Source organism: Macaca thibetana, chromosome 1, assembly GCF_024542745.1.
Source record: "Macaca thibetana thibetana isolate TM-01 chromosome 1, ASM2454274v1, whole genome shotgun sequence".
Classification (NCBI taxonomy): domain Eukaryota; kingdom Metazoa; phylum Chordata; class Mammalia; order Primates; family Cercopithecidae; genus Macaca; species Macaca thibetana.
The window spans coordinates 164,931,489-164,953,381 of record NC_065578.1 but is presented as its reverse complement, the minus strand read 5'-3'; the positions used below and the strand labels follow the sequence as shown (position 1 = coordinate 164,953,381).

Genomic DNA, 21,893 nt, shown 5'->3' with positions numbered 1-21,893 from the left:
ATTAAGATCTGAGTCTGAATGCTTGCTTGCTTTGGTAACCCATTGAAGTGAGTTGTTTTGGCTCTACCCAGTGTCCAGTCTTTCATTGAACAAAACATCTCCCATTTTAGCCTAGCGTATCATGATTTTACCAATATTTAAGGAGGATATATGCAGAATAGCAGTATCTCAGGTCAACTAAAATGTTTCATATTAGCACTTTATGGAATACTCATCAGGGACCTACCCAAAGAAAATAGTGTCTTGAGTTAGGACATTGCACCTTCTCATGAGCAACAGATTTTTTGCCTCAGGAAAATGGAAAGGAGAAAAGAAAAAATATAAAACAATTATAATGTTCACTTATTAGGTAATCATGTCAGTCTTCCTATTGTGAAACGAATAGCACTGGGTCTTAGTATTATGTAAGGAAATTTGAGTTTGTGTAACTTGAATAATAAATATCTCTAAAGAATTTTCACCACATGTAAAGCATTTGTGTTCCTATAATATAATAGGCACTTTTTCTTCTGGTAGTTTTGATACTGATAATCGGTGATGCCTGTTTTTTTCTGCATAACATTCGTATTCAGGTAATTAGAATAAACTGTTACACAGCAGTGATGATGATTTAAAAGTATTATCTTTATTTGATGTTAATACTATTATGTTAGCCATTTTTAATTACTATTTTGGGTATCGACTATAAATATGGCATTTCACAAAACCAACTTCAGAACTATAGGCCTGGAAATACAGTAGGGTGTGAACAATAATGCAAAATGATAGCAAGAATGTCAGGGGCCTTTCTTTGTTGTGTCATTCATGCTGTCTTCTTTTTTCCATGAAGCGCATGAATATTTCACATATCTGCATCCTCATCCCCTATTCTTCTTGACTAATTTTCAGACTGTCTGAATTTGCATTTCACATGGTAGCTGATTAGGAGATGCCGAGTGCAGCAGTGAAGCCTCAGCAGGCGGTTACCATGGTGACCTTCAGCAGGATTTTAATGATGATACCACTAGTGGTTCGTTGAAGTCGGCCTGCCTGCAGGGCTACTTCACTGCAGCTAAGTGTGAAGTTGGATATGCGGATTCTCAGCCAAGGGGCAAATATCAAAGTCTGGCCCAGATAGAAGGTCTTAGAGTTGGGAAAGGAAAATAGATTCCACTTTTTACTTCACTTTATATAGTTACCAGTTTCGAAAAGAGCTATAAAGCAAAACACATTATTATATGGTGTACTTTCCAAAAAAGTGTGATTCCTCGTATTGGTAAAATCTGTTGTCATTCCCTGATGAAATAGAAAGCTGTAGTTTCTAGGTAAATGTGGAAAATAATTCTTAGTAAAGAATTGAATATAAAAATATGCAGACTGTACAACAATGTTACTTTAGTTATGTAGAAGAGTTCTCAAAACAAGAGCTTTGAAATGCAGATGTGCTAATAAATATTTTCTGTCCTTAAGTAGGAACTCGTTATTCAGAATTCATGGTAGCCAAAAATCCCACGTTTGGTAGTGCTATAATGTCTTAAATTTTTTTTTATAAAGTAGACTTTTTAGATCTTTTAAAAAATCCAGAATACCATTTAATTTGTTAGTATGGCAAAATACAGGAGCCAATAAAAAGTGAAGTACAGAGTTTTTCAACAGTGAACTTTTAATTAAAAGACAGTTTATTTTGTTAATTTTATAGCTAAATGATAACAGACTGTGTAACTATTTGAAAAATAAGCAAATCAACTTATCAAATATGTATTTGAGAGCTTACCAAATTTATGTAACTACTGCCAAATTTTTAAGGTTACTGCCCAAACAAGATTTTAAGGGAAGATTTCATGAGAATACTAGCTATACCTGCCAATCAGCCTCAGTTGATAGGAGTCCTAAGGAACCCTACACAATTTATTTCTAGATATAGTCATTCTATTTAAGAACCCAGAGTTTAAAAGCTTGGAATTTTTCTTTTAATTTCCTATCTTATATTCTAAAACATATATAACAGTTAAGCATTAAAACAAAAAATGAGAAGTTTTAGAAAAATAAGCCTGTATGTCAAATCTTTTCTTTTGAATTATGCTAGTCTTAGTATATACAAATAATTAGGGTTCTAGATTGATTTATTTCAGCTACACATGAATGATATTAGGAAATCTATATTTTATGGCTTAAATATTTTAATTTCTGATTTCTTTTGGTATTTTTTGTTTTTTCCTTTTCTACTAGTGATCTCATCCATGTATCAATGGGCAGTTACTATATTTAACACGAGTCCTGGGTTAAAAAGATAGATATCTTTCCTTAGATGTCTCTTAGTTTAAATGAAACTTGGTATTGTTGGTGACAGTGAAGCAAACATTTACTTATGTATAAGGAATTGTGGCTCAAAAGGCCTGTCGTAAACTGACCTGGGCTCATCTCTCAAGAATTATTGATGATTGGATATTCTTTTCTTCTTTCTCTAACTCTTATCAATGCAAGTTCTACTAGAAGTTCCATGAATTTTCATGCTTTTATAGATGATGTTTCCTCTTTCTGAAATACCTCTTTTCCTGTTCTTTACCAAAGAAACTCATTCTTTTCCTTTCAAACATAGTTTGGACATAAAGTTTTCCTGCATAGTTTTCCCTGACCTCCTTTCTTCTCTCCCCAACGCCTCCTCCCTTGGCAGTTATGCCATGTTGTAGTAGCTTCCTTGCATGGATGCCTCCCCCTGCAGACTGTCAAGCTCCTGCCCTTGAGGATCAGTCACTCTGCTGCTTATCTGTGTATCTCTAGGGCCTGGGGCCTGACACATTTTTAAAGCCTTAGTAATTGATTGATTGATTGATTGAGGGAATGAGCGTGGAAATCTCAGAGTTAGATTAAAGGATGAACTAATAAATGACAATTGAATGAGTGAGAGAAACTTCTCCAAAGAACTCTCTGTAGAGTAAGGCAGAAAATTACTCACAAGATAGGCCAGAGGACGTGGATAGTTTTCTTGTATTGATATTACTTCCTATTTTACATAAGCACCATTTTCTCTATAATGCTGGGTGTCCATTTACTGGGAAATAAGATAAATATGCTGTTTTCCTTCAATTTCAGTATTTAATTTCTTTGAGAGATATTGGAATAGTTATCAAAATTATCTATTTGTTCACGAACTTGTCTCATGAAACTCTGAAAAACAATGATAAATAGCTATATTGTTAATTATTTAGAAATTTGACTGATACTGTTAAAATGTCGGCATTAATATCAAACAAAATATATACTTCGTTTCTTTCAATACTTTTTATTTGTTATTAAAAATTCCTAGCTTAAATAGAGAAGTCATAAGAAAGGTTGACACAGTGGTATCTCAGTGGTTGCTTTAGCATAACATTTCTGGACTGGGTGCAGTGGCTCGCGTCTGTAATCCCAGCACTTTGGGAGGCCGAGGCGGGCGGATCAGGAGGTCAGGAGATTGAGACCATCCTGGCTAACACGGTGAAACCCCATCTCTACTAAAAATGCAAAAAATTAGCCGGATGTGGTGGCAGTCGCCTGTAGTCCCAGCTACACGGGAGACTGAGGCAGGAGAATGGCATGAACCTGGGAGGTGGAGCTTGCAGTGAGCCAAGACCGAGCCACTGCACTCCAGCCTGGGCAGCAGAGTGAGACTCCATCTCAAAAAAAAAAAAAGGTGTAACATTTCTTTTCATGTTAGGTTTGAGGAGATAGATTTGGAAGAAAGTTCTGTAAGTTGAGTAAGGGGTTTACAGATGAAAGTTTAAGAAATGGAAATGAGAAGGAAGGATAAAGGGTGCCCTTCATTGAAGAAAATTGAATAGAGATAAATTGAATACTAAAAATAATGCTTTGAGTGAAAAGGAAATTTAAGCACCTGTCAAACATTGGGAAGATAGTTAAAATGTTTTTAATAATTAGACTATTAGTACAACAATGCTTGCTGATCTGAACTAGTGGTTATGGCAGATGTTTATTTAGTAGTAATTTTAAATGTATTATAAATAAGAAAAGACTGTTGAAGGATACAATATTTGTGGTTATTGTGATTATATTCTGATTATATTTTCAAAAACTTGATAGTTTAGTAAGTCTCATTAATGCTTTTTGTAGGTGAAGAAACCAACAAAACGTGATTTTGGAATTGGAATTATTAACCCAGTGATCAGTTTCCACATTACTTAGTGTCTCTTTTGTTTTACACTAAATTTCTGTTCATTTTATGACTTTATACCTCCAGCCCACAGATAGAAAACTATTTTTTTTTAAATCAGGTAATGAGCCTACTCAAAAAAATTATCCCATAAAATATCAGCCTGAAAGGTCATATTCAATCAAATAACTAATAGAGAATGAATGAATCACAAACTTTTACCTCGTAAATGCTAATAAATATATTTTGGTTTTATCTCCTATTATTTTTGACTTTCTTTCTTAGGTGGACAGTGTCCCTCTCCTCTTTTTTTTTTTAAAGATAGAGAAATGGAAGGCAGGAGGGGAGGGTTCTTTCTGGCTTCTCCTGGAATAGGTTAGCAGTGCAGCCTGATATCTTTCCTGCTGCTTCATTCAAATGTTTAAGAATTTCTGGCATCATTTCCTATATTGTTGAAACCAGAAAAGTGTTGATTTTCTGGAGTATTTAAAATGAACACAGGGATTAAAAAGGACAGGGTTTTTTTCCTATGGTTGATTATGTATGAATAGCAAAAATAGTAAATTTTTAATTGAACTAAACTGATTTAAAATATTTATAGGTTATTGGAGAATATAACGTATTTATGTGACTTTGAATAAAATTATAATACCGAATTTTTTTTAACTTTTGAAATCATGTTTTCTTTAACGCAATTATGAATTTTCCTGTTAAAGAAGGGCAATGGTATCATTCCCATTTTACATATTAGTAAGTAGAGACCTAGACAATGTTTAGAGCAAACATTGCACGTCACAATGGTGCCCATGCGGCATGGCATCCCCCCGTTTGTGTTACAGGAACACAGAGCCCAAAGTAAACTCAGATGTTTTATGAATGAGCATTTCATGAGTTTTACTCTTAGACTTACTAATTCTTTATTTTTCTCCTCTCTGTTCTTAATCCTTTCACTCACCATATTTATCTGGGATCTCAGATCTTCCCTAGAGGCATAGCAGGTTAGAGGGCAGAGGCACGATGAGGCGTTTGCTTAGAACACTCTTCTGGCTCATGGTAACTCAGGGTCAATGTGACATTGAAAGGAAAGAATGAGGAAATGGCAGAAGGGTAGGAATTATTTCTATATATTTGACTATGAAAAACCAAGCATGTATCTCAAGATAGCAAATATGTTGATCCATAATACATTGAACAAAAAACGTTACAGTTTGTCATAATTTTACTAATACTTTGTTTTCAAATGTCTACTGTTAAGGAAAGGAAATCACTAAATGAAAGCTTTAAAAATATAACTGGATTTCAAACTCAATATTTATAAATAATTTTTATTTTTAAATTTAGAATATATTTAAAGAAGATTTTTAAGGGAGTTAAGTCAGTAACAAAAATGACCTTTGTTTTGGTTCATGAAAAGAACTGCTTTATGTAAATAAGAAAAAAAAACAAGATGAAAGTGTCAGGTAGATTATTTTTGCATTTTTGAAGTTAAATTAAGTTTATAAAACTTTTTTATACATTTGAGCAGTCCAGATATTTTTAGTTTTAATTGCTAGATTTACAAATGTTAATAGATCTATGCAAATTTTCTGGAGTTGTTACTGGAAATTAATCAAAGTTGTTTAAGTTGGTGTTAGAGGATTTTTTTCTAATACATTTTCCCAAGATTATTTAAAAGAAGGACATTATTTTATATGGCACAAATAATGTCTGAAGGTAATTCTGTACAAATATTTCTGCAGCCTCTGCAACCGTGTAATCAAATTCTAAGGTAAGAATATTTTACTTTAAAATGCAGAGAGAGATATATAATAAAATCAATAATATATAATTGAGCCATTATTTATTAAAATTAACAGTGTTATCTCAAACACTATTAATGTTCGATTTTCTTTCCCATAAATTGTTTCAGTAAATTTAATATTCTCATCACTTACAATATCAGTTGGCCACCTTGCTGAAAGTTGCCATGTAAGATTAGATCTTTAAGCTTTGGATGTTCTATTTTTGTTTAAAAAATATAGTTAAGCAGTCCCTTTGTTCACCTATGCTTCTGAAGTGACACTGGGGACTTGCTCCTTGAAGACATGAATCCAAAACGGTGTCCTATATTTTACATGTCCTGTGGGATCCTACAAAATCATGTAACTTCTGTAAGACTTTCACGGTTTTCAGAAGACACTGAATGATCTTCAGCTGTGAAATGTAGACATTACATTACCTTATATCTGTGAAAGATTACTTTCTTTTCCCTTTCCCTTTACCCCCAAGTCAATCACTAGTGACACTTTGGTGTACAAGTTGGATACGCCTAATCATTTTGTATAAATATCTAAAGCTCCAAAATATAGTGTACTTTAATGTATTAGACCCACTTTGGGGTGCTAAAATGTGTCCTTGGGTAGATGGAAATTGGGTATATCCGGGAGGCTGACATAACATAATTGGTCTCAGAGGGATTAAGATGGGGGTGAAAAAGAAACAGTACCAATAGCACTAGTCTTTATTATTCTGTTGAGAATTGTGTTAGTGACCTAAAGCTATAATGCACAAAGAGCCCTATTGTTATTACCTGTACGTGCCTGAACTTGATCTGTAATTGGGTTATCACCCTGACAACAATGACTGTTAACACTGTCGTCTTTTTAATATTTCTGGTATCAACCTATTTGCTTTGATATCTCTTTAGAAATATATAGATCAAAATATATTAGTATTTTCTCTGCTTTATTGAGAACATTCATTAATTTCCTTATGGTTAATGACCTATAATCCCTTAGGAATGTTATAGAAAATCCATTTTTTTTTACTTTATATACTTTGTTTCATTTAAGCGTTTCTGTGTTGCTTTTTAAATTTTTGTGAAGCATCTGAATTAAACAGTTTTCTCTGATTTTGCAAAGGCTTTTGTATGTTCAGACCTTTACTTTTGCCTTATTTTTAACATATTATATAAAACAATTTTTATAAAAGCAACAAAGTGGACATTTTTTACAAACAAGTCGAAAGTGATGCAAACTAAATTTTCTGAGATAACATAAACCATGAAATGCTTACTTAGTTGTATTTATTCTTATTAATGTTGTAATATCTACTGATATTGGAATTATTTCTAAAATTTAAAGCAATAAATGGAAAACTAACTCCCTCGATTTAAGGACAAGAAATGTTTTGAACAGTGATTGACTAATATTATTAGAAATTGAAACCTGACGTGAAGGAATAGATAGGAAATTCTTAATGTTATTATCTGATCACATTTTCCTTGAACATGGTTAATAATGTAGTACTTAGAATCATTGCACAGTACTGGATAAATGTTAAAAGTTTTTAAAATAACTTTATTCCTTCCAGAGGTTAACAGAAACTTTTTAAAAATGTAAAATGAACACTGAGGGAGATGTCTAAGATCTTTGTCTCATTTTGATTATTTGACATCTGGGAAAAAAAAAAAAAAAGAGGCATTTCTTATGTTCATCAGGTCACTATGTAAGTTTAAAATCCAGAGTAAAGAAATTGTTCTGTGACAAAAATCAAGTATCTTTCATTTGGAGAGAGTTTACTGGCATTTTCATGAGTCAGATTAGAAATAACATTAAAATTATCCCTCTAGTCATAATATCTGAATATTTTGGTGTCATCATTTAAATGTATCTCTCACAGATAAAGTGGGCCTGTATCTTATTGGGAGTTTTGCAGAACTCTAGAGAAAATTTTTTGGTTTGTTTTTTGATCAGAATTGGCCTATGAAATGTGAAGGCAGATCCATTAATTTTAGAAACCCGAGGAACTCTGGTGTTAGAGCTAACATTCTTTTGAAAATCTAATAGCCCAACAATCTATCTTTGACTGTGTGGAAGGTCACCCCACCTTTGTGCAGAGGTGGCCGTGAGGGACACTGCAGATCAAGTTAGAATTTTCCCCAGCAGTATAATATAGTACTGTATATAAAAGCTTGGGCGCTGGAGCTAGACTGCTTTGGTTCAAATCTAGGCTTTGCCTCTTATGCCTTTGTGGCCTTAGGAATATTACTACTCTCTAAAATTGTACATACCAGTAGTGTCCACCCCATAGAGTTTTTATGAAGGTTGAGTAAATTAAATCATGTAAAATGCATAGAATGGTTCATACATATTAAATATTAGCTTTTAGGAAATAGTTTTTCTTTACTCGAGCACTGGAACTAGCATTTAGTTGAAACCCTAGAGTTATCTCAGAGAGCATAAGGAGATATCTTTTGATCTGAAAATGTTCAGGGGACTGTATTTTCAGTTTTCCATTGGAGTCTTAGAAAAACTAATAATTCTGTGGAATATCTACGTACTATAACCCCAGATATGTTCACTAGCTGCAAAAAGTGACCCCTTAGTAACCACGAGTCAACCTATTACGTGTATTTAACATCGTAAAAATGGGTTTTTCTCTTCTTCCAATTAATAAATTTTAAACCCTAGCTCTTAATACAATTCCTGGTTTATAATACACAGGTGACTATTTTATCCTTCTATTCATGATGGCAGGGGCACAAATAACTCTACCATCTTCAAGTGGTATTATAATTTTGTATTCATTGCAAGAGGAAGGGGTGAGATGTGACCTTGTTTATAATTGTTATTTAGTCTTACAGGAGACGATTCATGGATCCATATGAATTCACATTTTTAAACCAAATTATTAACATTAAAGGCATGAAACTTAGTCTGTGGTTGTTTATAACATAAAAGTAGGTTACTTGTGATTTTTCCCCTTATGATACCAAAAGAGTTTTTCAACTTATTTTCCCCCCACTAGAGTAACAGGTCTATTTAAGTGTATCTTTAGAACAATAAATCATTATCTCATAAATACCGAGGAAAATTACATCAGATTCAGAATTCAGCCTATATAAATCTCCTATTATGTAATTTACAATCCACTTTTCTTTAAAAATATTTGAGATAATTTATTGCAATGGACTTGACTTACCTGTTGTTAAAAAGGATATTTAAGTAAAATTCAGAACCAGGGATAGAAGGGAATGTAAATGTGTACCTGTTATGACCAACAGACTTGCTGTGATTGAGGTTCTCATTTAGTTATTGCTTCCTTTATCTCATGGCACAAAGGGAAACATAGTAAGCAAATTAGTTTCTGCTTGTAAGGGGGAAATATACTATTAATAGTACCTCACAGAAGACAAGTTTTCTCCTACTAAGTTATGGTATAAATATCTTGTATGAAGATCTGTGAGTAATGTTGAAGACACTGCTTAGTACATTGCCACAAATACCTAAGTGATATTTGATAAAATCCAAAAGCAAGTATCAAAGCACAGTTTTGGAAAGGCACTTTGTCAGCAGGATAAACAAATGTGCTCCCAGGATGCAGCTTTCTGGTGGTCTAATTTAATTAAATGATAGAACTTAGATTATCCAAAGTTGTAAAGATGACTTTTATTCATTACAGAGTCTTCCCTAAATGTTATTTCTCAAGAAGAATTTGATAGGACCCACTACATGGCACACTATTTAAGGTTATATACTCTTTGACAAGAACCTGGGTTCTACTCTGCTGATTTGCTTAAGGGAAAACAACATGTCAGGTGGACACCCTTAGTGAAATTTGAGCCATCTTACCTCTGTGTTCACTGAATAAAAGTCAGACCAATCTCTCAGTGGAATAAACTAACTATGTTACTTTCTCCATTCTGTGATGACCTGTTGATATCTAGTCACTCATGTCTCCTGACTGGAACTCAGATGATACCTTAAATCAAGTGGCATCCTTTTATAATGGAAATGATTTGAAATTAGTGTTACTAATAATCATCATGTATATATAGCTGTATTAAGCATCATGAGAAATTCAAACCAAAAGACCAAGTAGGTAAAAGTAAAAATAAACAAGCTATCAACAATGGCAAGTGGCAAAAGACCTGCATGAAAAAAAATCAAATACCTTGGGTTCCAACTCAAGTTCCACCATTAATTTTTTAATTCATTCTTGGATTTTTCATCTATAAAATGAGACTGTTGTGGGAGATTACAGTGCTTTAAAAATAGCTGTTAAAATTATATGGAAGATTTTATAAAATGATAAGTTCTATATAAATATGGTATAATACAGAATGATACCTGCCATTAAGCAAGACTAAATCAACACATGAGTATTAAGAGAACCATGCAATTAAAAATGATTGTTTAATGTAGGTTAACAACTTTTTACTTGAGCTGTCTCCTTTATCTTCATAATCTAGATCTGGTAGAGTCACAAAAGTTATTTAATGTATACAATTCAGTTATCTCGATATGAATGCAGAATTAAACCCAAAATTCAGGAATTCATATTTCTGCCCAAATCCCAGTGTGTCAGTATCTCAAATGTGATGACTTCAAAAACTCAAAGTGTCCTTCTTGCCCTCTCCAGGCCACACCTCTTTTAGCGTTACCACTTCTGTTATCCCATTTCAGATACCCTGGTGAATACTTCTGATGAATGCTGTTTCTTGCCTGAAATCTTAGAGGAACTTAATTGAGCATTCTGCTGGCATTGTTCTCTTTTTGCCTGTCTTTATACCAAGAAAATATGTGCTGAAGCACAACTCTAATGATCTCTCCCTCTTGCCTTAAATACTGATTTCCCATTGTCTATGTGAATAGATTTGAAATCCCTTAGGTCTTTTCTTTGACCTCAGCTTATCATTTCATCTCTGTTGCTCCGCAGTCATGCAGAAGTACTTGCCATGCTTTCACACACATCATACTTTCTTTGGCCAAGAATCAAGGTTCATTCTGTTACCTCTGCTTAGAATTCTCTCCACCCCTTTTATATATTAAGATTATGGTCTTGCTTCAAACCTCAGCTCAGATGCCACCTCCACAAAACCTTTTCTTTTTTTTTTTTTTTTTTTTTTTTTTTTTTTGAGACGGAGTCTCGCTCTGTCGCCCAGGCTGGAGTGCAGTGGCCGGATCTCAGCTCACTGCAAGCTCCGCCTCCCGGGTTCGGGCCATTCTCCTGTCTCAGCCTCCCGAGTAGCTGGGACTACAGGCGCCCGCCACCTCGCCCGCCTAGTTTTTTGTATTTTTTAGTAGAGACGGGGTTTCACCGTGTTAGCCAGGATGGTCTCGATCTCCTGACCTAGTGATCCGCCCGTCTCGGCCTCCCAAAGTGCTGGGATTACAGGCTTGAGCCACCGTGCCCGGCCAAAAACCTTTTCTTTTTTCCTCAGCCAGAAGTTACTTATTCATTCTTTCATTCATTCGGCAAGCCAGGGAGTACTTACTGTTCATCCAGTATCCATCCTCTAGATCTTGCAGTTTAATAGAAGAAAACAGACATTTAATGAAGTACAATATAGTGTTATAAGGACTTTAATACGAGTATGTAAAGGGTACACTGGGGGCCAAGTAGAATAGAGTAAGTTCCACGTAGCAAATACAGTAATGAGGAAGGACTTTAGAGAAGAGATACTCAGCGAGGAGATGCATGGGTCAGGCAGACAGGTGAGAGAGTTAGGGGATTTGAGGTAGGTGTTATAAGCAGAGGAGCAGCGTACACAAAGATGTAGGGGCACAAAGCAGTTTGGCAAGCACAGAACTACAAGTGCTTTATTATGGTTAGAAAATAAAGTGGGGTGGGGGAAGGGAGGAGGAATTTGGGGCTACATAGGAGCCTGGAAAGGGAAGCAGGAGACTGATTTTAGTGGCTCATATTATGCCATGCTAAGGGCCTTAGCTTTTCTAACAGGTATGGGGAGCCATTGAAATGCTTAAAGTTGAAGCATCACCTGGCTAGTTAGGCAGTGCTAGGGAAATTGGAAGACAACCAAAAGCAACGCGGTCAGTTGGAAGACGTTCCAAGAGTGTGGCAGTGGAGGTGGTGTGGCAAAAACAAACACAAGATTTAAGGAGCCTAGGACCAATAGGACTGGTTGCTGACGGTTAGGCAGGTAGGAAGGAAATATGATGAGATGTTTGGTATGAATTCCAAATTTTTGACTTAAGAAGTTGGAGGTGCTGTTAGGAAGAGCTGGTTAGGGGAGAAAAAAAAACTAAGATTTCAGTTTTCAACATGTTTAATGTGAATATTTATGTGCAGCTGTACTCAGAAGGCAGTTGGAGGTTTGGGAACAGAGCCTGCAAAGAGGTCTAGGCTGGAGACAGATATCTGTGTTCCTCAGCATGTTGGTGGTTATTGAAGGTGTGGGAATAAGTGCAGTTGTTGAAGATAAGAAGGAAGAGTGAAACGGGAAAAGAGTTAAGAAAAGCAAAATATTCAGGGCATATCAACATTTGGTAGATTTTTCAAAGGAAGATAAACCTATAAAAGAAACTAGGAAGAAAACGTCACAGAAGTTAAGGTCTAGGCCGGAACTGAATGATGTAAATCCAAAAGGATAGGACTGACCAGGATGAAGGGGATTGGAAATGGTCCTAGTCAAATCAAACACAACCGTATTGGAGGAAGGGAGGGAGAGACCCATAAGGACAGGAGCGTGTGCTTACATTTCTGATGTGACACAGCATTTTAAGAAACAGGCTGTGTCTTTGGAAGACAGAGACTAAATTGGTATGAAAGTGAAGATTACAACCAGATAATCAAAGAGATTTGTATTGATTCACATCAAATAAACGTGAAAGTGACCCAAGATGAGGGTTGCATTACTTGGAATGGAGAAAGATACTGTCAGCTGTGTGGGTATCAATACCTCCGTGAACGAGGTACAACAACTCATAGTTAAACAGATTTTAGAAAAAGAAAGGTAATTATTTTCCTCCTCTGGGCAGCTACACGTAATCTTTTACCTTTATCTCACGGATATCTCATGAGATACCTATCAATTTGTAGTTTATAATAGAATTATTGCTATGATTTCCTACAGTCACATTTGTTTCTTTGTTCCTTCTATCTTCTGCTAGATTGTAAGCTGTTTAAGGCCCTGTGCTGTATATTTTTCGTTATTGCTTTATCTTTACCACCTAACAAAGTGTCTGGTACATAATAAATACTCCATTAGGGGAAACTATTGAATGAACAATTGAATGAAAGGATGAAAATGGAAGAGAGGGGCAAAAAGAAAGAACGAAACAGTCAGGTGGTTAGAAAGGAAAATGATTCATTCTCTCACTTCTCATCCTGGACCGCAAGCCTTCCATTGTGGACAGGTCCTTTGTCTTATCTGGTGCCACCAGCATAGTGTCTCTTGCAGAGTAGATCATCTAGAAATGTGACTGGAGTGGGTAAGTGGGAGCATTCCCAAAGCATATTTTAATTTCATAGATCTTCTTTCTTTTTATATTTTAATAATTTTTAAACGTAGCAAATAATTGAAAAGTTATCAACAGATTATTTGATTCATAAATTATACATGTTCTATATTTCACATATCTGATTTTATATGGTGATATCTCTGTTGATTCTTCTGGAAAAGGAAACTCTTCATGACAAAATACACTTCGTATTTGGTGGAGATTGAATCAATAAGTGGGGGAGGGAAAAACAGACTCCATGGTGCTTTCGCTCTGCCTACCCCTAGGTCTTCAATTGACCTGTCATCCCTTTGAAAGGCCATCCTTAAAGGAGCAGTTAAGAAGCAACTGCTCACTGGCACTCCCACTACCTATTTACCTTATTCTTTGTCTTTCTCCCTTTTTGTTATTCCCAATTCTTGTCTTTTTACTTTGGTGAACTAGAGAATCACTGTCTTCTTCAACTAAAGTTGCATCATTATATCTCTAATCTTGGTTTTTCCTTGTGCCAGGAGAACTTAAGGGCCAGTCATTCATTCTCAGTGGATGTTCTACCCTGTTCTGAATTATTACACAGGAAAAGTAAGGTTTCTGAACCAGCTTGAAGGATGTGGCAGTGTTAGGAAGTCAGAAAATTGTTACTGCTTGCATCTACTTGTATTTTAGCTAAATATAATGAATTTTTTTGTACCACGGTTTTCTTTTCCTGCCATTCTTTTCTGCTTTCTTTCTTGTTTTTATCTCTGAAGAAAATATCTGACAGCTAGATGACCCATTAGAACACATTATCTTTTAAAATATGTGTCATTATATAAGTGCTTTTTCCACTTTCTTCTGCATTGTGTATGACTGGATATATTTATTTTTGTTTTTTTTTTGTAACCTGGTAAAATGCCATTCGCTTTCTGATGTAAATTTCTCTTAGATCACCATAATAAAATGCCTTGTGTATTGCTGTACCCCTTAAGGGTTTTTAATGCTGTTCTCTGCTCTTTTGCAAGAAATATAAATTAAAATCTTCAGGCTCTCCCAGTGGGTGTAACATTACTATGAAACATTGTTGAATTTCCAAGTGTAGCTAAAATTGATTCATTAAATTTCATTCTGCTAGAATCATAAAATGTAAGAGATTAGGACGAGAACAGCCCTTATAGGTCATACACTGCAACCTCGCTATTTAATAGATGAAGAAATGAACCTCCAGAGACAGTGACTTACCCAAGGGCACAGGGTTACAAAGTGCCTTCAACAAGACTAGTTTCCATTTCACTGTACTCTTTACCAAACCCTGACCCTTCATCTGGTAGACTCTTTTATCCACCTCCTCTTTCAGAATGACATTTCTCAATGCCATTAGCCTTCTCCATAGCACTAGCAACATATTCAGCCCACACTTTTTAATCACCACTTGTGTTTCCTCTGGTTGAGAGTTGTTTTATGATAGAAATGGAGAACTATGAAGAAATTGTGCTAATTTGAAAATTTACTAAGTGCTAATATCGTGGCCAGAAAGAGTTAATGTAAATTTTTGAAAATGTCTAAATCGTTCCTAAAGACAGTCCTACAAAGCAAAATAATCTAGTTTTTCCTCTTAGTTTATTGTCTATGGAAGATCATATACAATGTTATAACACATAGTTTCGTAAACTGATGGAAATTAGAATTGAGAATAAAATCCTGTATTCTTCTACCCGATGGATTGAGGACCATATAGGAGGGTACTTTCTTAATTTATTGAAATCTGCTTTTATTCTATGATATAAATGGTATAAAATAGTAAACATCAACTCTCATCTATAAAGTGACAACATTTAAATACTCTATACACAATTGAAGATTGGGATAATACTTATAACTTCCCTTATAATTTATTATAATTAGTTTAAAGGAGTGTTTTTTTCTCTAATACAAAATTTAACATAAAACTTTTAATCTATATTTGTACAAAATGGTTCATTATAAATGTATGTCTACTCTAATTGCCTTCTATTTAAACTTAGAATTAAGTCTGTTGTAGTAGATTCTTGATCAAATCTACTACATGTATGTAGCACATACATACTAAATATGTATGTGTGTATTTACAGTTAACTTGGAGACTTACAATTACAAACCTAGTGTCCTCAGTGACTGCTATCTTCTGATTAAACTCTGAAAAAAAAAAAAAAAACAGAGTCCATTTTAAAGCCTCTGATTGTGGAAAATACTTCTTGGTTGTCCTTAATACTGTCCATTCAATGAACTTCATAGAACGTTTTACTTATTGTAAAATCATTGGCAGCAGTCTTATATATATTTCTAGTACAGTAAATGTTTAGTCAGAAAATGTACTTTCCTTGTAAAGTCTATAGCTATTCATATTTTCTTCCTTTCAGTAAGCTAACCAAAAATGGTTGTCTTAATCAGATTTTGTTTTTCCTTCTTCACAGCTCCGACAGTTAGTTAATATGTGCATCAACCCAGATCCAGAGAAGCGACCAGACGTCGCCTATGTTTATGACGTAGCAAAGAGGATGCATGCGTGCACTGCAAGCAGCTAAACATGCAAGATCATGAAGAGTGTAACCAAAGTAATTGAAAGTATTCTGTGCAAGTCATACCTCCCCATTTATGTCTGGTGTTAAGATTAATATTTCAGAGCTAGTGTGCTTTGAATCCTTAACCAGTTTTCATATAAGCTTCATTTTGTACCAGTCACCTAAATCACCTCCTTGCAACCCCCAAATGACTTTGGAATAATTGAATTGCATGTTAGGAGAGAAAATGAAACATGATGGTTTTGAATGGCTAAAGGTTTATAGAATTTCTTACACTTTTCTGCTGATAAATTGTGTTTAAATAGACTGTCAGTGCCAAATATTTAAGGTGCAGCTTGGCACACATCAGGATAGGCTCAAACCTGAGAAAAAGTATCTGAACATGTGACTTGTTTCTTTTTTAGTAATTTATGGACATTGAGATGAACACAATTGTGAACTTTTGTGATGATTTTATTTTTAAACCTTTGAAGTACTAGTTTTAGTTCTTAGCAGAGTAGTTTTCAAATATGATTCTTATGATAAATGTAGACACAAACTATTTGAGAAACATTTAAAACTCTTAGCTTATACATTCAAAATGCAACTATTAAATGTGAAGATTGGGGGACAAAATGTGAGTCAGACACTGAAGAGTTTTTGTTTTGTTTTAATATTTTTGATATTCTCTTTGCATCGAAATGGTATAAATGAATCCATTTAAAAAGTGGTTAAGGATTTGTTTGGCTGGTGTGATAATAATTTTTAAAGTTGCACATTGCCTAAGGCTTTTTTGTGTGTGTTTTTATTATTGTTTGTACATTTGAAAGATATTCTTTGAATAACCTTGCAGTACTATATTTCAATTTCTTTATAAATTTAAGTGTATTTTACTCATGATTGTACACTATAATATAAGCTTAAGTTTTTATTCATAAGTTTTATTGAAGTTCTGATTGGTCCCCTTCAGAAATTTTTTTATATTATTATTCAAGTTACTTTCTTATTTATATTGTATGTGCATTTTATCCATTAATGTTTCATACTTTCTGAGAGTATAATACCCTTTTAAAAGATATTTGGTGTATCAACACTTTTCCTGGATTGAAAACTTTTTTTTTAACTTTTTAAAATTTGGGCCACCCTGTATGCATGTGTTTGGTCATGTTAAAGAGGAAGAAAGGATGTGTGTTATACTGTACCTGTGAATGTTGATACAGTTACAATTCATTTGACAAGGTTGTAATTCTAGAATATGCTTAATAAAATGAAAACTGGCCATGACTACAGCCAGAATTGTTATAAGATTAACATTTCTATTGAGAAGCTTTTGAGTAAAGTACTGTATTTGTTGATGAAGATGACTGAGATGGTAACACTTCGTGTAGCTTAAGGAAATGGGCAGAATTTCGTAAATGCTATTGTGCAGATGTGTTTTCCTTGAATGTTTTCGTATTAGGGGCGACCAGTTTCTCACAGAATTGTGAAGCCTAAAGGCCAAGAGGAAGTCACTGTTAAAGGACTCTGTGCCACCTTACAACCTTGGATGAATTATCCTGCCAACGCGAAAACCTCATGTTCAAAGAATACTTCCCTTTAGCCGATGTAACTGCTGGTTTTGTTTTTCATATGTGTTTTTCTTACACTCCTTTGAATGGTTTCAAGTATTTGTAAACTTAAAAAATGTATAAAGGGCAAAAAGTCTAAACTCTTGTTTTTTGAAATCTAATCAGTTATATATGGTTTCTGAAGGGTAATTTTATTTTGGAATAGGTAAAGGAAATCTGTTGTTTGTTCTTTTCCTGAGGGCTAGATGCATTGTTTTTCTCACACTCTTAGTGACTTTTAACATTTATACTGAGCATCCATAGATATATTCCTAGAAGTATGAGAAGAATTATTCTTATTGACCATTAATGTCATGTTCATTTTAATGTAATATAATTGGGATGAAATGTTCTCTGGTTGGAACAGATACTCTTTTTTCTTGCAATCTTTAAGAATACATGGATCTGAAATTGATTAGCTTGACCCCTCAAAGTGACTAAGATTTAAGCTTTTCTTCTCAATGAATGTATCTGCTAGAAGGAAATAGCTGGGAAGAATTTAATGATCAGGGAAATTCATTATTTCTACATGTGGAAACTTTTTGCTTCAAATATTGTATCTTTTTAAATCTAAATGTTCATATTTTTCCTGAAGAAACCACTGTGTAAAAATCAAATTTTAATTTTGAATGGAATAATTTTAAAGAATTATGAAGATGATTTGAAGCTCTAATTTATATAGTCATCTGTAAAATGTTCTTTATATGTGTTCATAAGTAAATTTTATATTGATTAAGTTAAACTTTTGAATTGATTTGAGGAGCAGTAAAATGAAAGCTATATCTATTCTAAACCTTATTTAGACATTGGTACCAGTTACCCAGGTGAAAATATGGAGTAACTTTATTTTGTGTGGTAAGGTTTAGGAATGGTGGATGAAGGGTATCTCTACATAAATAAAGTGCTCAACAATGTGCAATGATTGTAAATTTAGTAAGACATTACAGCCATTTCGTGAATGCTTTACCATTCAACATAGTATCTATTACAAAACACCTTTCTTGTATCCATATACTTCAGGTGTTGCTGTTAACATTTACTATGATATTTATTTTAACCAAAATGTTATTCACATTAAATGTTTATTCTTTAAAATGAATGTAATATGTTTTTAACCCACAAATGCATACTTACCCTATGCCTCATATTTCAATAGTACTGTAATATGGACATCTTTTGTGAAATACTTTTATTTTGTTATGCTTTAAATATACATACCAAAAGAATTTCTGTCAGTAGCTTTGAAAATTGTACAATATCCTAATATAAACAAAAACATAAAAATAAAAATGAATACAGTAAAATGTCTGGGTAACTATGATTTTTTCCCCTAAAGTTTTCCATTTTTTATTTTACTTAATGTACAGAAACAGTTCTTACACATTTTCATAACTTTGCCATTTTGGAGAAGCGTAAGAATTGGAATAGACGAGGATGATAACAGAGATTACACGAATCCTAAAAAGTAGTTTTATCAACATGCATTAAATTAAGGCATATCTTCATGTTCTCTTCAGGACATCATTTTCTGTTTTTGAATGAGAAAAGTTTTCTAAAAGGTAAAAAAAAAAAAAAAAAAGAATATTAATCTTACTGTTTGAATCTTTACAGCAAGGGTGTCCAATCTTTTGGCTTCCCTGGGCCACATTGGAAGAAGAAGAATTGTCTTGGGCCACACATAAAATTTGCTAAGACTAACAATAGCTGATGAGCTAAAGAAAAAGAAATCGCAAAAAAAATCCCATAATGTTTTTTAAAAGTTTACAAATTTGTATTGGACTGCATTAAAAGCCATTCTGGGCCACATGTGACTCATGGGCTGTGGGTTGGACAAGCTTGCTTTAGAGTCTAAAATTTACATGACAGGTTCAATTCCTGTCATTGGAATGGGCTGCTAAGAATGTTACAGACGATTTATGTTGAGTGTTATCTTCACATAATAAATGAAGGTTACTATACCTGAAAATGTGAGTCTGAAAGATCTTAGCGGGATGAAACCTACGAGACTGGTGGTAGAGTGAGTGGATATACCTTACACATCAGAAGTATATTCCAAATATACCATCATGAAGAATGGCCCATTTTGTAATAATTTTAGTCACAAGACAGTGGGTCTAGTTATGAATTTTTATTTCAAAAAAGTATACTTGTTTTTAGGCATATATGTTTAAATGTATTGTTACAGCTGTAAGTACCACTAAATTGATGCAATTTTTAAAATCAGAACGATGACATTATTAACAAAGACAACTGCAGTGAATCCCTTGAGTTATCAAATGACTTCCATGAAGTTGTTGCGTTCTTTTTAACTACATGTGAATTTCTGGAAAATTAATGATGGTTAACAGACAAAGACGTGAATGTTTTCAAATTTATATTTAATTGAGATTTATTTGAGGGAGTTTTCTTTCTGGTCCTCTTAAATGCCAATTTCAGTGTTCGCTTGGGTACCTAAATCTATTTTTAAACCTTAAAAAAAGAAAAAGTTGAAGGAAATTAAAAGTTAGGATTTGTAACCGGGGGGTGCGAGTACCTTATTTTTACTATGAGTGTTACAATGCATAGGAAATCATTTTTTCACTCCTTTCTCAAAGTGAAATCCTGTGTATAAATTATTTAATTGCTTGAATCCTCACTTTGTCACATATATTGTAGGGATATCATTCCCTAACTCTACAGGATAATTGTAATACAATTTATAATGACTAAATGCAATGCTGCATATTCTCTTCTACACTCGCATAATAAGAGCTACATTTATCAAGCACTAATAGTGATAAATGTAGCTCTTCATACACGAATGTAGAAGAGAATATGTGTGTTACTTCTCTCCCTATACTTCCATCTACTTTTGCCTTGTTCTCTCCATTAGTCCCACTGGCCTAGTTTTTCAAAGGCCCCAAGCTCTTTCTCACTTTAGAAACAGTGTAGCTTAAATGGCTCTTCCCTTTTTGGTAGCGAAAGAATCCAACTAATCTTTCAAAGCTGACTTTAAATACCCTTTTTCAGGAGCCACCAAGACTACATTCTGTACTTTTCCGTTAGTGCTTACCCCAACTGTAGCCAAATGATTACTTGTGTGATTCTTTAATTTCAATCTCCCTGATAGATAAATGATAGAACGAAAAATACGTCCTGCATTGTTCACTAGGGTGTTCGACACTTAATAACACAGTGCCTGATAGTTTATTTTTGCTGAATTAATGAGCATTATCTAAGCACCACAGAGTGTTGAACATAGATGCAAAACATCAAAAATCAGGAAAAACTGGGACAAAGAGGTAAGAGATGCAAAAACAAGCTAAACCAAAAGAAAATTTTGAAGTTATCATTGTCATGGGTTGCAAGGAAATTAAAAGTGATAAGGACTGAAATTAGGCCCCTGGACTTAATGAGAAACACATCATAACATCTGCAGAGCAGCAATATCAGGAGACGAGAATAGGAAACATTGGGGTAAAAACAGGAATGATGGCATATGGAGAAAAATCAGATGATAATCAGAAGTGGTAGCTGATCATTTTTTAAATAATAAAGTTTAAAAGTTAAGAGAATTAGCAAATGGAGAAGAAATTGAAGGTTTTAGAGAGGGAGTGCAAAAGATGGTAAAGAATGGGATGCATGGAAGGGATTGGTCTATTAACCACAAACAATTATCGAGTAACCTGTCTACTAGACCAACATGTGCAGTCTTAAGCAGAATGACTCTGTTTTTATGGACTTAAAAATCAAGTTAGGAAGAAACACATGTAACAGAAATATAAATGTATAAACAGAAATTTTGATGAGTGCTATAAAGGAAGAGAGAGACCAAGAAAGTGACGTTTAAATTTAAGATTCCTAAAAGGACTCAGCCAAAGAACGAACAAGGGGAAGATCGTGCCAGGTAGAGGAAGACGACCTGTGAACATCTTGGGGTGAGCAGTAACTCTGCTATCTGAGATGCAAAAGAAGATGAAAGTAGGTGGGCAGTGGGTGGAGTAATGCAAGGTAAGTTTGGAGGTGTACCTTTCCTCTCTACTTGCAATGATGAGTAATTTAAATGGGGGGAAATCGTGATAGTTAAAATTATAAAATGCTTAGAAAAATGATCAAGAAAGGTGTAAGACTTCTATGGATAAAATTATAAAATCTTGTTGAAGGACACAAAGCAAATCCTGAACAAATAGAGAAAGAGATGATGTTCTTGAATGGGAACATTAATACAAATATCAAGCATTATATAAGTATTGCAGTATCAATCTGATTCCCACTTTTTTTTTTTTTTTGGAACCAGATAAAATGATGTTAAAGTTCATATGGAAAAATATATAAAAAAGAATAGTGAAGAACATTTTTAAAAGTAAAAGTGGACTGAACTTATCAAATGTGAAAACTTACATAAAAAGACTTTAATTAAAACAGTCTGGAATCGGCA

The 21,893-nt window shown here is 34.0% G+C and overlaps 1 protein-coding gene across 2 annotated transcripts in view; it reads left to right on the top strand.

Annotated features, from left to right (window-relative positions):
- The window catches only part of NEK7 (NIMA related kinase 7), a 144,188-nt gene extending 125,408 nt beyond the window's left edge, over window positions 1-18,780 (top strand). For both annotated transcript variants that reach the window (XM_050765348.1, XM_050765340.1), the window contains one exon: window positions 15,783-18,780. In XM_050765348.1, the coding sequence (XP_050621305.1) occupies window positions 15,783-15,893 (111 nt within the window). In that variant the 3' untranslated portion in view covers window positions 15,894-18,780. The remainder of the gene's footprint in view (window positions 1-15,782) is intronic.
- The last annotated feature ends 3,113 nt before the right edge of the window (window positions 18,781-21,893 follow it).